The 16,970-nt window shown below is 35.9% G+C and overlaps 3 protein-coding genes and 1 non-coding gene across 13 annotated transcripts in view; 3 read left to right on the forward strand and 1 right to left on the reverse strand.

Annotated features, from left to right (window-relative positions):
- RUFY2 (RUN and FYVE domain containing 2) overlaps positions 1-5,438 on the forward strand; it is a 53,820-nt gene extending 48,382 nt beyond the window's left edge. For 3 of the 5 annotated variants that reach the window (XM_063102543.1, XM_063102545.1, XM_063102544.1), the window contains 2 exons: positions 3,046-3,123; positions 3,218-5,438. In XM_063102543.1, the coding sequence (XP_062958613.1) occupies positions 3,046-3,123; positions 3,218-3,361 (222 nt within the window). In that variant the 3' untranslated portion in view covers positions 3,362-5,438. Of the gene's footprint in view, positions 1-3,045; positions 3,124-3,217 lie in introns of those variants that run through there. The other 2 variants (XR_010024054.1, XM_063102546.1) reach the window with 2 other exon arrangements.
- Positions 2,218-2,321, forward strand: LOC134382832 (U6 spliceosomal RNA). Its single transcript, XR_010024101.1, has one exon. It is a non-coding gene; the product is annotated as a U6 spliceosomal RNA (small nuclear RNA).
- Positions 5,439-5,956: 518 nt separating the features above from the next.
- Positions 5,957-16,926, reverse strand: HNRNPH3 (heterogeneous nuclear ribonucleoprotein H3). 4 transcript variants are annotated; one of them, XM_063102144.1, is made up of 10 exons: positions 16,751-16,926; positions 11,411-11,545; positions 10,735-10,873; positions 10,029-10,213; positions 9,494-9,580; positions 9,175-9,290; positions 7,899-8,034; positions 7,495-7,590; positions 7,317-7,409; positions 5,957-7,193 (listed from the first exon to the last, which is right to left on the reverse strand). In XM_063102144.1, exons 2-10 carry the CDS (start codon positions 11,520-11,522, stop codon positions 7,117-7,119), a joined length of 1,041 nt encoding a protein of 346 aa, XP_062958214.1. In that variant the 5' UTR covers positions 11,523-11,545; positions 16,751-16,926; the 3' UTR covers positions 5,957-7,116. The 4 variants fall into 4 exon arrangements, with proteins under 4 accessions (XP_062958214.1, XP_062958215.1, XP_062958213.1 ...); XM_063102145.1 differs by having other exon boundaries at positions 16,732-16,884; XM_063102143.1 differs by lacking the exon at positions 16,751-16,926 and adding an exon at positions 15,880-15,950 and having other exon boundaries at positions 10,074-10,213.
- PBLD (phenazine biosynthesis like protein domain containing) overlaps positions 16,038-16,970 on the forward strand; it is a 41,504-nt gene continuing 40,571 nt past the window's right edge. For all 3 annotated transcript variants that reach the window (XM_063102147.1, XM_063102148.1, XM_063102146.1), the window contains exon 1: positions 16,038-16,199. The gene's annotated coding sequence lies outside the window, so the exon portion shown is untranslated. The remainder of the gene's footprint in view (positions 16,200-16,970) is intronic.

Consider the following 16,970-nt stretch of genomic DNA (forward strand, 5'->3'; position numbering starts at 1 on the left):
GCGCGGCTCGGGCGTTCCCAGCAATCTTCTTTTATGCCGGCCTGAAACCTTGAATCCTGAATAGAGCAGCTGGTCGCCTTTAGCGCGGCCCCGGCCTCCGGGATCCTGTCTGCATCCAGTGCAGCCCTGGTGCCATGTTCCCTGTTTAGAGACTCGCTTTTGCAGCTAAGAAACAGTTCTTTTCCTGTTCCACACTTCAAAGCTGTTGCCTGTAAATGAGGCAGCCTCTCCTGCCGAGGGCAAAGTTGTGTGTTGATTTTATATCCTGCCACTATACTGAATTCATTTATTAGTTCTAGTAATTTTTTCATGGAGAATTTAGGGTTTTGTATGTATAAGATCATGTGATCTGTAAAAAGGGATAGTTTGACTTCTTCCTTTCCTATTTGGATGCCCTTTATTGCTTTCTCTCGCCTTATTGTGCTGGCTAGAACTTCTATACTATGTTAAATAAGTGTGGGGAAAGTGGGCATTCTTGTCTTGTTCCAGGTCTTGGAAGAGAAGCATCCAATTTTTGTTCATTCAGTATTGATATTGGCTATAGGTTTGTTGTATGTGCCCTTTATTGTGTTGATGTACATTCTTTCTATACCTAGTTTGTAGAGTGTTTTTATCACAAAGAGGTGTTGAATTTTATCAAATACTTCTTTCTGCATCTATTGAAATGATCATATAGCTTTTGCCTTCAGTCTGTTGATGTGATGTATGACATTTATAGATTTGTGTGTGTTGAGCCATCCTTGCATCCCTGGGATGAATTCCACTTGATCCTGATGTATGATCTTTTTAATATGTTGTTACATTCTGTTTGCTAATATTTTGTTGAGTATCTTTTCATCTGTGTTCATTAGGGATATTGGTCTGTAGTTTTCTTTTTTTGTTGTGTCTTTTTCCAGTTTTGGTATGAGGGTAATGCTGGCCTCATAGAATGAGTTTGGAAATATTCCTTCTTTAGTTTTTTTGGAAGAGTTTGAGAAAAATTGGTACTAATTCTTCTTTAAATGTTTGGTATTATTCAGCAGTAAAACTTATCTGGTCCTGGGGTTTTCTTTGTTGGAAGATTTCTTATTACTGCTTCAATCTCATTACTTGTTATTGGTGTGTTTAGGTTTTCTAGTTCTTCATGATTCAATTTTGGTAAGTTGTATGTGTCCAGGAATTTATCCATGTCTTCTATGTTTTTCAGTTTGTTTGCATATATAGTTGTACATAGTAGTCCCTTACAGATATAGCTGGGCAGAAAGCAAAGTGGCTTCCGCCAGGTGGCTTTGGGACATTTGGCAAGTCAGTTTCCTTACATGGTACATATCAGGTTGGACAGGATTACCTTTTAAGGTCCCATCCTGCTTTTTAAAAAATTCCACGATTCAAGTCATCTGACTGTGTGGTGTTTGTCTGGTACAAAACAAAACAAAAAAAGCCCTTACTTACAATACTATGTTCTAAGAATCCTTAGCTTTAGTAAACAAACACTGTCTTACCTCTGCTATGTAATAGGTGCTAGTTACTAAGATTCTGAAGCAAAAATACCTGAAATTAACTTTGTGATCTTGATCTGTGAATCCTTAATCTTTTACATCTTTTTTCTTCAAAGAATTCTACTGTTAGAAAAGTCTTTTAAGAAAACTCTGGTCTTTGGAAATTGACTGTGTGCTTTTTTTGCTTGGAATTCTCATTCTGGAACCGGGCAAAGTAGCCATTTGTTTGCAGAGCTATAGCTTTCTCCTATTGTTAGCTCTGCTTGTAAACAGATGTTTTTTTGACAAAGCAACTTCAGTTTTCTCTTCTGTAAAATGAGAGCTATAGGTGTTAATTTCTGAGGTACCTTCTAGTTGATACATTAGGCTTACCTCAAAGTGTAAGCTTTTCTTCTTGGGAGAGGGGCATTTCTTGCATTAGTGATACAAGTTCTTGTGCCTCAGTAGTACTTTATAGGTGTTACTTGCTCCATCTCCAAGTTGGAATCTTCTTATACTTGGCTTCTTTGGGAGCAGAAGCAATGTGGCTTGATCTGGGCTGTTTTAGGAATGTGTGATAAAGTCAATCAGCATTGATTCCTTCACCTCTGTCTTCTCAGTGTAACACTGATACCATCTAATAAAGTTACTTTTTTATAGGGGGGGAAATGGTCTTTCTAGCCAACATTAGTTAAGAATGAGTCAAGTTATAAATTTTAGTTATCAAGTTAACTCCTGCCCGTTTTAAGAGTTACATTCAGTGCTCGCTTTGGCAGCACATATACTAAAATTGGAATGACACAGAGATTAGCATGGCCCCTGTGCAAAGATGACATGCAAATTTGTGAAGTGTTCCATATTTTTAAATATGCTTTGAATTTTTGAAGGCTTTTTCTCCCTAAAGCAATTTGCCTTTTGAATATGCATCATCAAAAAATATAGTCTGATTAATAAATGGTGAAAATAGTTACATTCATTTTCTATTTAAGTTTACATAGCAGCTATTAAATTTGTGTTACAGAACTTGAGGGAAATTAATAGCCATGTAAAACTGAATTTAAGGTGAGGTCTTACCTAAAGTAATCAACTCAAACATCTCATTTCTGAATTTTCTTCAAATTTTAGGGACTTAACTGTGTATAAGGTATACATAATGCCAAACTCTTGCATTTCACATAGTGGAAATTTACATGTTGGACCAGATAATCTTTAAAGCTCTTTTCCTTAAAGAGAATTCCCATCAGTAGATTTTTATTTTTAAAAAGTATTTTATCATGGATATGTTTAAACATATAGATTTGTACAGAGAAGAATAAAATGAACCATTACCCAGTTTTAATAGTTATATCTGGGAAATCTTGTTTTTACACTCAATCCACATCCCCTCTCTCCAACCCAGAACATTTTAAGGCAAATTCCACACATATTTCATCTAAAATACTTCAGTATATATATCTCTCTCAAAGAAAAGGACTTTTATTTTCAGTTCTTTATACATCTATTTCTAAAAATGTTTTGGGGCAAAAAAGTTTTTAGAGGTAATTTTTAGTGTTATCAATTTGAACATTTTCACTTTTCTTCCTAATAGGGACTGGTTTGGCTGAAAGACAAAGAAGCAACACATTGTAAACTTTGTGAAAAGGAATTCTCACTCTCTAAGAGAAAGGTAAGGTAGATAGGAAGTGAGTCCAAAATTTTTGGTGCAAAAAATGGCTTCTAATCTTATTCATAGTTTTTGCTCTGATTTTTCCATTTAATAGCACCACTGTAGAAACTGTGGGGAAATTTTCTGTAATGCCTGTTCTGACAACGAACTGCCTTTGCCTTCTTCACCAAAGCCAGTACGGGTCTGTGATTCCTGTCACGCATTGCTCATTCAGAGATGCTCATCTAATTTGCCATAAGACTGCACAGTAAATCCTTATGTATGGAAGTACCTACGATGGATGGATGTTTTGTATGACCCTGTGTACAAGGGAGAGGTATCCAGACAGCCCTTCTTAAGCAGCTTTCAGTCAGTATTGGTACCAATTTATCTTCCACATTTTCAACTCATGGGAATTAGAAGTTGGTGATTTGATATTTCCTTCCCCTTTGTTACTTAAAGAGAATTTTCACCAGAGCATGCTTTAAAATAACTTTAACCTAATTCTTAATTGATGTAATAATCATGTTCTCTGTAACTCCATTGAAAGACCAGATAGTATAGTTAACACACATTTTGCCTTATCTTCTAAAGGCCTTCTTAAAAGTAAGGCTTCAGATTGTTTCATTCTTCTGAATTGTCAAGTTGGTACTTCATAGTGCCTGAAATTCTCTTAATGCACTTTAAATCTTCATGATTTTAAGAGTGGAAATACATAAAAACTTTTAGAAGTATTAATATTCTAATTCAACAGATTTTTCATTATCTTGGTAAAATTTCAGCTTTAACTATATTTATCCTTTCTCCTCCTCCTTCCCTTTCTTGCATTAGAAAAAGCCAGTATTTTATCCTACAAAATTTCCTTTTCATGTTTTCTAAAATCATTCATTGTGCTTGCCTTTCAGATACAGTGGGTTAAAATTAAAGGGGCATTGATTTGGCCTCAACTTTTTTTCCTTCTGTTAAAAGAAGTTTCACACAACTGTCATCCTTTTACTTAAGTTACTTACAGAACTCACATGCTACCTGTGTCTCACTAAATTGCTAATATTTGGGGGTTGGAGGCTCAGACCCCAATTTAAAGATAAAAACATAAATCCTCCAAAAATAATTCTTGTGTTACATTTCCCCTGAAGAAACTTTTAGGAACCATTACATTATAGTAGTCTACCACTGCAGTGTTATGCCCACTGTAAAATTTCAGTGTCTACCAAGCATCCTTTTGCCAGTCATGAGCAGATGAAGATGTGGTCTCTGCCCAACCATGAAATACATACTTCAACTACTTCAAACTCAAAGATTCACTAATCTAGTTATACTGCTTAAAGCATATCAAGAATTTAATCTGTAAAAATTAGGTTACCTCTGTATAATCAGTTACTTAAACAGCATCATGTAGGATTCTTTTTGTATTAATTTCAGCCATGCACTTTATGAGCCTTTCAAAAATATACAGAAATCTTACATTACTTAGGAGCATTACACTTAGTGACTGACTAATCATGATACCCGCCTTTCCCCTAAAGTGGTTACTTATTTTGCAGGATCTTTTCCTCATGAGTATGTACTTTATGATTTAAAATTATTTAATTTTCTAAATTGCTAAAGTATGAAACCAGTATTTTACTTGAAGACCCATTTTCTCCAGAATCCATTAATTTCAAGTCAGCTTGAAGCCAACTTCAGTTAGATCTGACATAGACTTTTAGATGATCTTTCTTGAATATTTACAGAAAAATCCTCAAGAGATAGGAATTATATTCTTGAATTGTTTTGTATTAATATGATGGATTAACAGTATTTGTGATTGCTGAGACTAAGCATAAATGAAAATTTAAGTGTTTAATTACTGTGCTTGCAACAAATTTTAAAATGTGACATGTAAGTTGCTTAAATTCCAAGGTTGATTTCGTTCAACAGATAAACCATGAGTTTTAGTCACCCTTTAAATTTCCCACCATTTTAAACTTACAAGTCACCACTGATTTGGGCTTTTCTTAAAAAGCCAGCTTTTTAAAGCAGCTTTTATGGCAGCAGTGCAACTTGCTCCATTTAGTTTTGGCTTAGAAACCGTTTGTACTAATTTTGGACTTTTCTGTTACAAAACTTTCACAATTTGTATTTTGTGACTGACTGTGAACCTAACACTACTTTTACTTGCCACAGTAGATCACATACCATATTCCCTTATCTAACCAGTACTACACTACAATGCTATCATGGTGCCAAGGAATTGCAATTGTAATTCTTTTAACCTGTAATGGTTTAAAAATAAAACATGAATTTTATAAACCAATAAAGATTTGAAAAAGTAACCTTTAGAAGGACAACTTTCATTTCTAACATTTGTTTTTTACTGCTTAAAGATTTTAAGAGGGTAATGTTGGGAAAATAAATCACTCTTTAGGAGTCATTTTATCTAAACTTAATCTTCAATCAGACAACATGTGCAGGTAGTCCTTGACTTACAATGGGGTCACTTCCTGATAAACCTTCTCCTAAGTTGAAAATGCACTTAATAACAAACACCTAACATACTGAACACCTAAGCTCAGCTTTGTTTCTCCTAAATGTGCTCAGAACACACATATTAGCCTACAGTTGGGCAAAATCAGCTAACACAAAGTCTATTTTATAATAGCACTGACTATCACATTTATTGTACCATACTGAAAGTGAAAAAAACCAGAATGGTTGTATAGATCAAAGTATGCTTTCTACTGAATATGTAAATCACTTTCGCACAATCATAAAGCTGAAAAATCTTACATGGAGGACCACCTGTATCGTACGTTCTACCAGTTTGATTTATAATCAGTAACCACACAAAGCATTCTAGGACAGACACCATAACTATTATCTCCCACATTGACATTTATTACATTAATAACATTTCTAGCAAAAACAAGTAACAAGTTCAATAACTGAATTCACATTGACAGGTTTCATTTTGATCCATTAGCCAATTTGAAAAAAAACCATATTGATCAAAGGGATTAAAATTAAAAAAGCACCTTTTCCTTGCTACATATAGAATTTTCAACTAAAACTCCAAGCAGGTATCAGAGGCAAAATCCAACTGCAGGATTCTGACTATGACATGGACATTTTTTAAAGTAGTCATTTTATACAGTTACTTAACCATATATGCTCTATTGGGCAGGAAACTGAAAATACATCTGTGAGAATTATACTCCACAGTAAATACCTATGTACTTATACTAAATCCTCATGTCACTGAGAACTTTAACCTACTCTAAGACATTTTGAGATAACTTACAACTATCACTTTTTGAAATATTTTTTGGTACTTCAGTCAAGCCCTGAGGGGATTTTATTCTAAAATCTAGGGCTAGAATTTAAACTTCCAACACTCCCATCCCCAGGTAACACAATTATGAATAATCAGAAATCCAGACTCCTCTTAGATAAAAGATTTCAGAGCTATGCCTGATAAGTGACATTAGAAAAACAAAAACAAACAAAAAAAACCAAATATAGAATTAGCTGAATTTATACTCCTGAAGTCACCTAAACTCATCCTTAGGCTTTAATATTTACAGTGTTATCCAGGAGAAATTAAAGAAAAGAGTTATATTAATTATTCTTCAAGCTCTATTCCAGATGTCTGCTTATTAAGACTTGCTGTTTATGCAGAGGTGTGAAACGTTATCCTGTAAGATTATACTATACTACTTCTTGTAGAGCTAACAGTAAATACATCAACCCAAATCTTATGAAGGCAGCACATCTTTAGGAGTTAACTAGTATATAAAAAGTATCAACATCAGTGGTTTGAATATAAAAATTTATTTTTAAGTCAAAGTATGCAACAAATAAAACCTACAGAAAACAGATTTTCCCATCACAATCTGTTGCTTTACCAAATAATATTTTGAAAACACATTCCTTCAGTCATTATAAAGTTCTTAAAATACAAAAGAAATTAAATCTGTAAGAAAGTCTAGTAGACCAGATGCTGTTGTCAGGACTTGTATGTTGGTGGTTATACTTTCAGTACATCCCACGCCATCCACCTCCACTCATGCCACCTTGCCCATAGTAACCTCCACTGCCTCCACCACCACGGCCTTAAGAAAAAAAGACATTAAGAATCACTAAGCAGAAGATAACCGTGCATAAGATATTAAAAGTAGTATCCGCACTTTTAATTGTACTACATGTGGGGACTAACACAAACCACAGATACTTACCATAACCACCCAAGCCATCAGGAGTACCATATCCTCCACTGTAATTGTTCCCCATTCCCATTCTTCCGACAGATCCATAACCTCCCTGATTATCTTTACCAGAAAAAAGGAAAAAAAAAAAAGGTTTGAGATTGCCTGCTAAATAGTTAACTGTGCTTATTTAAAAAATTTTACGTACCCATTCCATCTCTGCCGTAGCCTCCCATTCCAGAACCTCCCATTCCAGAGCCGCCTCCAGGAGTAGAATTCAAGAAAAGTTCAATGTATCGATGTTCTTTAAGAAAAAAATAGGGGAGAAAGGAATGATAGATCAAATTTACCAATAAAAGCTTTAAAAGGTTGATTAGCAATATTAAACTGAAAGTACACTTATCAATTCCTAGTGTGGGTGATATAAAAAGCCCCAGTTTATTAGACTCTAACAGAAGCCAAAACTGTATTAGAGGTTTTAGATCCCAATGACTGCGAAGAGTTACCTTCAGAACATAGAGCCTCTTACACTTATTTAAACAAATGAGAAATTTATTTTATAAACAAGTTCACATCTGGGAAACAAGACAGCATGCCAAGGACACCACTTACGCATGTTATTTTTATCTTTAGACATGGCAGCTACTGCATCTTCATGTGTCACAAACTCTACATCTGCTTCTCCTGTTGCTCTACCATCAGCTCCAATATCAATATGAACTCGTATTGGATTTAGCGGTGAGAAGAACTAAATAAAAGAAAACACTTGTTATTTATTTCTTAGATTACTGGAGGTAAATTGCCACATACCTTGATTTTTCCTCATGCATTGAAACAAACTTCCACTGCCTTGTGGATAATATATCTCAACCAACTACAGAGGTTCTGTGAATATAAGACTACATATTTAGGGAAAATGCAAAGAACTAACCACTTTAAAAATAAGCCAGATTTAAAAAAAAAAAAAAAAAAAAAAGAAAGAAAAAGGTCATCTAACCTAGAAAATAGGTTAGATCCCCCCTAACAGATGAAAAAAGTCTGATAGCCTACTGAGAGAGAATAAAGTTAAGCGCCACCCTCTTGACTTCCAAGAAATGTATTTCAAAATTACTATTTGAAGTATAATAGGTTACTTGAGACTTAGAAAATATGTATAGAGAAATAGAGTAAAACATGATTCAGAACAATGGGGTTTGATAAACCTATTAACTGTATATGAATAGCTCCCAAAATATCTCTAATCATAAGTTAACCAGGCTTAAGCTGTCTTTAAAGACACTTGGAACTTAGGTCAATTGTTTCCCAATAAGAGCTAAAGCAAACTTTTTCTTTTGGCCTTGTAGGCCATTGGGTCTCTAATGCCAACTACTCAATAGGTAAAACAGATGATGGGTGTGACTGGATTTGGCCCATTGACTGAAGTTTGCTAAGTCCCAATCAACCTAAAACCAACCAGTTTCAAATTAATAACAGCAAGCAGCATCTATTTGTTATTTTCAACTTCTCAACTTCTAATCCCTATCTAGATCTAGCCTAAAAAGCCAAACCAAACCACTCTTATTACATATTCACTCTTTCAAAACCTGACACGACAAAAAGAAACAATATTCCAGTCATCACCAGTCTATGCTGACCAGTCTTTTGCTATATTCTTAACTGGGTTTTTTTTTTTGCTCTTTGCTTGTACCTTTTTGCTTGCTTGAATCCTATTGCAGGTCAGCACACAATGGACATAAAAATATCCATCAACTTACTAAGGATAAAAGGCAGATGTATTTTTATATTTAAGGGATTCTGACAAACTATAAAGAAAAAGATGAGGATATTAAGAATGCTTCAAAAGTTAGATACCAAGCATAAACCACCAATAATTATTCAAATTACTTACATTAGCAATGTCATTTTCAGTTGCACGAAAAGGCAACCCTCTCATATGTACAAAATGACCACCATGAAAACCTGAACTTGCATCACCAGCACCACCATAGCCATGTCCTCCCATACCTAGAAAATAAATTTGCCAAATTATAAACTATTACAAATATATCTATAGAATACATCTGTAGTGTAGAAGGTATAAAGCCCTATGTAGGAATGCACTGAAATATGACTGAGTTAACTTTTTTCACACGAGTCTCCTATAAGAGCTTATAAAGCAAATAGTAAAATTTACCCCAGAATGACAATGTCTGTAATATTTATTTTACCTCTTCCATCTCTCATTCTGTCATCAAAGCCATCATTTCCATAGCCATAATTATTATAGCCACCATAATCATCAAAACCTCCATAACCTGTGTAATTTAAGGAGAAATACATGAACACACATTCAAGAGACAATTTTATATCTAGTTTACAAAAACATACTTTGTGGTAAGCAGTCTGTTTAACTTCTTTATGATTACAAGTTTGCAACTCCCAATGAAAAAAGCAATTAACACTTACTGGAAATTTAAAAATCTCAAAAAGATAAATTCAGACATGTAAGTTAAATTCCATCCTTATGCAGAAAAGAAAATGTCAAAATATGCCAATATCTGCATTTTAATTTCTGTGTAAGTTTTTGAGGTACCAATATGTGCATCAGTCAGATCCCACAGTTCTCCATGGAAATCCACTTTTCATGAACAGGTTTTATAACCTAGCAGGTACTGAAATTACTGCCATTTCTGTATTTCTTGACAAAATGTCAGGAACATTAAGAAAATGACAACAGAACCTTTGTTCATTAGATACACATACCACCATCATATCCATCACCTCCTCGTCGCATTCTGTCATACATACTTCCACGCCCAGCTCCATAATAACCCCCTCTTCCTCCTATTGGTCTATCGTATGGTCCCGGTCGCTGTCCCAGCAATCTTCTTGGTGGATCATAAAATCCTTTGATTTCACTCCTGCTACTTCTGAAGATCTCAATATACCTATTTAAAAATGTTTTAAGGTACAGGTTTCAGGATGAATGTATTAGAGTAAATTAGATATTGGGCAAAATGCAGTAAAGTTTTTCTACATCTAGATACATAACCCAATTTAAATTGCCTAAATACACCATAAGTTAACATTTTTTACACCTACAAACTTAAATAATTAGATATTTAAGTTTTACATAGACAAATTAGTCTTTTGAAAACAATTTCATAAAATATATTTTTAGTTTGTTTCCTTTAGTACATGATAGGTGTTTAAAGAAAATAAGTGATTATACAAAAGCATTTATCAACAACATCCTACAGAGAAATGGAAACAATCTAATTTTAATTTAAGCAAACTATTAGCATTAATTCCCCACCCAAATCTGTAGTTTCCAAGTTAAATTTAGGTAATTATCAATTCTTTTAACTACCCCATAAAAATGTTATGGTTACCCCCCCCATTTAAGCAATAGTGACCCACAACCCCCAAAAATAAAAATTTAACACCATCCCAAACTCTCCATCCCCACCTGTGCCCTATTCTTTCCTTGTGTTTCCCCAGAGCATTTTCTGCTATCTCCTTTGAAGCAAACTGCACGAAGGCCTCCCCTGTGCTTCTCCCCTGGTAGTCCATCGTCAATGTTATCCCATTTGGCACGATTTCCAACCCTTTAACCCAAGGACAAATAACCCCATCAAGGGGAACAGTGTTAAAGGCTGAAACATTCCCATCTGAATCAAATATTTAAAACAAGTCTAAACAAAACAAAACAAAACAAAAAAGCTTAGTTTCCCATCACCCCATAATAAAACGGAAGATTTTTTTCAAATATTACTGGATTAAGTAAAACTTTTTGCTACCAGTGTCTTTTAAAATTACACACACACTCTAAAAGCCCACCTATAGTACATTAAAAAAAAAAAAATCTACAAATCAAATTTAACTATGTTCCACATGCTAATTCATGGTTCATTTCTTTACATACAATTATTTTTAATTAAGTCCACTGCACATTAATTAGATTTTACATATTCTACACATTTTGAACATCAACTGGAGCACATTTCCTATTTAATACATTAACCAAGATTATCATAGTTAAATTTAAAATTTCCAAAATCAAATGAGTTTTACAAATTAAAAACTGAATATAATACAAATATAAAATTAAAATACTACTAAACTTTGACTAATACTAGAGGTACCTTGAAAGAACTGAACTATTTCCTCTTTGCTGCAACCAAATGGCAGTCCACGAAGTCGTACTGTCCCATCACTAGCGTCATTTGGACCATTATGTTTCATAACCCAATCCATCTCAATACCGTTTGATTTAAATGCTATAAAAGAATAAGCATACAAAGCAGTCAAAATATACTCTTGTCAAGAGGTAATGAAGCAACACCTCTCAGAGGTGTCACAACAGGAAATGTAATATAAGGCTAAGTAACTCCTGTGACAATGCCATAACAAAATGGTAATACCACCTTTCTATTTTAGGGTAGGAAAGTCAGCGAAATCTGACCCCTCCTACCAAAAAGCAGGGAATTTCTTAGGACCAGATATATTGCCTAATTTAAAAACTTCCATAATTCCACTACCAGAGTCTTCAAACTATTTCTTAATTGTGTTATTTTAATGTAAAATCTAGCCTTTTCCTCTCAAATTCATTCACTTTTCAGATTCCTTTATTTATCTGAATAGTTCTGCAAACTCTTTAAAACTTGGTTAAGAAGCTGCATATAGTTCCACTGTCTGCTCACATTAAAATCCTAAGTAAAAAAATGCAATGAGTACTTGTTGGTGCTGGAAAAATGGCATTACACAAGTCTAAACTTTTTAGATGTACTATAATTTTGAACATATCAAATTGTCTTTGAAGGGGAAAAATTACCATCTCTATTTTAATTAAATCCAGTCTAAACACTAACCAAGCAAGAGCAAGAGTTTTAAAATGACTGAATTAATAAGACTGAATTTTTAAAAACTGAGGTAAAAGGTCACTCAAAAATGCACGCCTCTAACAGTACCCGTGGTGTTTTTGAAGCCACCTATTTGAAGTCACTGGAGATAGTATATAGAAACCAATTTACTCACTGCTTTAACTTTTTAATCAAACAGATTTAGTTTAAACACAAAACTAAAAAAGGTAATATATTCAAATCAAAAAGGATGAAAGGGTATAGTGAAAACACCCCCCAACTTTCCCCTCCAAAATGAACCCATCCTCCTAGTTCCCTTCCCAGAGGCAACCATACTTCCTTTTAAAATTCCAAAACATTTTCAAAAGAGGCTAATGCAGAAGTCCTCCAGCTGCAGAAACTTACCAGAACCATACAAATTTCACTGTGCAACTGTAGGAATTCTACTCACCTGAATATTTCAAACCTTTCCCTCACCACCTTCCTCCCCTGTAACCAAAACGATTTGTTCACTTGATTCCTTTATGCCTGAGGATCTTATTTTGTATCAACAGTATTCACAAATGCTTAACTTCACATTATCTATATCAGTGCAACTGTTAGGGTTAGCATCTGCAAAGGGTAAAATTGCTTCTTCCTAGAATTCATACACTTAAGCTAACGTAGAAATTCTCCATAAGTGGTTATTAACCAAATACCTCTACATATGAATCACCTTCCGCAACTGTTTTGTTTTTTAAAGCTAAAGTCCTAGGCACCACTCCAGACACAGAAAACCAAAATAGGAAGCATACAAGTTTTTAGTTGACATTACAGCTAATTCTTATGCACACAAATAACTAGTATAAAAGAGAAAAGAAACCCTGGGCTGAAACCCTACTCTGCCATGTACTCTGCCATTCACTAGCTACTGAATTCAAACTATTTAACTGCTGAGCCTATTCAACTGTAAAATATAGCAGTAGTACCTACCCCTCACTGATTATGAGAATGTTAAAGAACAGAAAAATATTCCAAGTCTTGAAATAAGGACTGTTAATAAAACAAACCTTTTCCAAATTCAACAAAGGCTTTAAAATATCCTACTCTAGAGCAGCCCTGAAAGGGGGCCTCGAATCAGTTTGGAAAAAGTCGTTCAGAAATGTTTTGAAGATGTTTTCTTTGAAAGACAAAAAAAAAAAAAAAAAGTTTGAAAATAGCACCAACCTAAGAAACAAGTGTTTCCTATAAAAGGTGACTTAAAAACAGAAGAGAAGAAAAAATAGAAAAGATCTAACACCAAATATTACTTCCTCATGGAAAATTTATGAACAATGCAAAGTCCATCTAATTTATCATGAAAAGATCTTAGTGTGGTGCTTTTTATCATCTCTTAGCACGTTTCTTTTTTCCATGTAAAGATTTGTATTTCAGGAGCAAATATAAAAAAGATGGAAATTGATTTATCCTTTACTATAAATCTTAGCACTTCAGACACACACACAAAATACTAGCAAGCAAACTAGTTTTGATTTTTGGATTAGCCCATACCAGTGAGAGGACCGATATGAAAACAACAAATAAAGTACTGCATGTGAAAACTCTAAACTGTTAAAGCTATTTTTAATTGTAGAAAACTTAACCAGATTTGGAACACTTATAAACTATTTCATAAGGTGACTTTCGATCCCACGTGTTAAGAGTATACAATAAAAAAAAGGCAGTCCTCAGTCAACTGTTCATAGTCTGTTACAGATCAAACTTCTTGTTCAACTCTTTCCCCACTCCTCACTACTGCACTTGAGTATTCTAAAAATCAAAAAAGGCAGGTTTGTTCTACTATCACTTCAAAACTCAAAATTCTACTTACAAAACAAAAACAAGAAAAACTCTGAAAGCATACAAAAAGGCAATCTGCTCTAATACCTTAATATAGCTGTCAGAAACTACCTAAACAGTTTAGTAATTATTCAGGATAATCCATCTCAACCTTTCTTTGCAACAATGTCATGGCTAATCACTACTGCTTTAAGGATTCCAGGTGTTAGCAACAATTAAAAATACCAGCAGTTAAAATATGAGGATAACCTGTCAGTTTCATGAGACTTTAAATATAATTTCCTAAACATTATGCTAAATGAAAGAAGCCAGTCACAAAAGATCACATATTGTATGATCCAATTTAGGTGAATGTCCAGAATACGAAATCTACAGATTCATGATAGTCTGAGGCATGAGGGAAAGGAGGAGGCCAGCACAGAGAATGACTGCTAATGGGTTATAGGCGTTTTTTTGGAGTGATAAAAATGTTCTAAAATTAGATTGTAGTGATGGTCTCAACTGTGAATGCACTGAACTGCACATTTTAAATGGGCAGAGTTTGTGACAGTCCATTATATCCCAAAGCTATTAAGAAAAAGCATCTGATAAACAACTGAAATATAGAATTCCCTTAATGTGGAGGCACAGTCTATATTCTAAATTATAATAAAGGATTTGATGCTTCAATAAATAACTTTAAAAATTATAGTCCAGTGGTCCTAAAAAAATGAAAATGCAGCCAGCCACCCCAAAACAAAACCAAAACAACCTTAATTGTTTTTGGCCAAAAGCCATGATAATATAAGTTTAACCATAATGGAAATTTCATTCCTCCTTTCTAATGTTCTTGCTCCCTAATTTTAAATAAAAACCTAGATAACTAAAGGAGGTAAGGTCTCTAAAATGATCACGAATGCGTTTACTAGAAACAAGTTTTTAACGTACTGCAGCTCAGTAAGTTGGTTACCAAAACAAGGACATCAAAACATAACACTGTTATTTTAAAAAAAGGCAATTAAACGGATTTGCAGATTATGATGCAGATGAAAAAGTAGGCAGAAAAAAGTGGGTAGTCTAATCCAGTTACAAAAGCTGTTAGTCATCTGTACCAAAGTCTGGGCTGTCTTCTCAAAGCCTGCTAAAACCCACTGTTTGTTTCAATGTAAGACTTTGGCAAACTTTTCCTTGGCTATCTTGACAAAGCATCGTACCACAACTTCAACAATAGGCAAAAAGGTTTTTTCTCTATTTTGTTTTAAAGCTTAAAAACAGATACACAGATTTCTTAAGGTTTATATGCATAATTATAAACTCTCCTTCTCAGACTTTCCCTGTCCCTTTTGTACTGTCTTTAACAAAATTAAACATCCAATTCTCCGTTGTTCTAAGGACCAAAAAATAAAATAAAAAAAATCACACCACCACCACGTGACTGAACTTAGTCTGTCTTTGTTTGGTAGGCTTATTTCTTTGTTCAAAATATTGATACGCTCCTAAAGAAAAACCATGCTTAGCTACCAAAAGAAAATAAACTCTATTTTGAAATATTTTATTCTAAAACCTTAATGCCAAGAAAAAAAAAATCTCTGCACAAAATACAACTCTTGGAGATTTAACATTGAAAGTAACTTCATTCCTGTGTATCTATTATATATCCACATATTTTTGCCATCACTGGTTGTGTTTTAACAACTTTCTGAAAAGTAAAACTACTTAAAGACAAATTCCAACCCACATGTGCCAAACTACACAAAACCACTGCTAAACCACCCACCCCCGCCCAAGTTCAAAAAGCGGTATCACTGTTCACTGAGCCCAGGTGACCTATTTGAAACTTGCCCATTTCACATTCCTATTTGATAAGTTACCCACTTCTCTGCTTACAAAAGAGTTACTCACAAAGTCTTTATAACCGAAGCGTGAAAAATCCCCTTCGGAAAATGAGTACGTACTCTTTTCGAAGTTCCAAATCTGGAATATAAGGGCCGGCTAAGCGTCCTTTATTCCTCCCCGGAGACTTTTCGTTTATCTAGCTGCCCTAGAGACCGGAGAGCTAAGAGAGTACGCCCCTGCCCCCTCCCCGTCCGGCAGCCAAGACTGGCTTAAAAACCTTCGCCACCGGGCGGCGGAATTACAAAGGAGGCCGTCTGCCTCCTTTGTCCTGGACTTGGGAGTTGAGCGCCTTCGTCGACATTGGCTTTCCTCCCCCAGCTCCAGCCTCTCTCATCTTGGGAATCTGCGTCAGAAGTCACTCGCAGTCCCGTCAGCCCAGGTAGCCCTGCCGAGACTGCGGAGGAAGGGAGGCCGCGGTGGGAGGCCAGGCCCATCCGGCGCCATTTCCATCGGGAACGCGCCCGGCAGCCCTGATCCTCCCGCCACCCAGCTGCCCGGCCTTTCCCTGCTCGCTTCACACCCTCGTCCCTTCCAGGGCGCTTTGACCATCCCCCCACCCCTGGCCTTCTAAATCAGTTTTTGGAATCTGGGGAACAAAAAGTAGCAAGAGCGGGGAAAGGCGGGAAGCCCAGGAGGACGCGCCACCGTACCCAAAATGGCGGAGGCCAAGCCAGCAGGGAAAGGGGAAATGCTGGATGCCCCCCACTTCGGGCCGGCATCGTCCACTGAATTCCACCTGAGCAAGTCCACCCCCCTACAGGCCGCCCTCCTTGAAGTGGGAGATCGCACGGGAGGGGCAGCTCAGCGCCTCCGAGCGGCGACCTCCACACTTCCCCCCACCCCACCCCGCTCCCTCCATTCTCTTTCGTGCTTCTCCCGACTCCGCTCTCGAAAGCACCAGCCCAACCTACCCCCTTTTACTTCAGATACCCTGTCGGGCGATAGTAACACCAACTCCGCTGTTCGCGGGGTGCGGTCGCGAGGATGAAAAAGACGTTCGCCTCGTGTGGCGCTCCCTACAACGGTCGCACCAACCGTCTCGGCGGTGGCAGTCGCTAAGGGAGCTGCGCAGCAGAGCTACTGGCTTGGGGGGATGGGAGAGAGCGAGCGAGAAGGAGGGGGCGGAGCGAGAGCTGCGAAGACCAGCTGG

This window comes from Cynocephalus volans, chromosome 7, assembly GCF_027409185.1.
Source record: "Cynocephalus volans isolate mCynVol1 chromosome 7, mCynVol1.pri, whole genome shotgun sequence".
Lineage (NCBI taxonomy): Eukaryota > Metazoa > Chordata > Mammalia > Dermoptera > Cynocephalidae > Cynocephalus > Cynocephalus volans.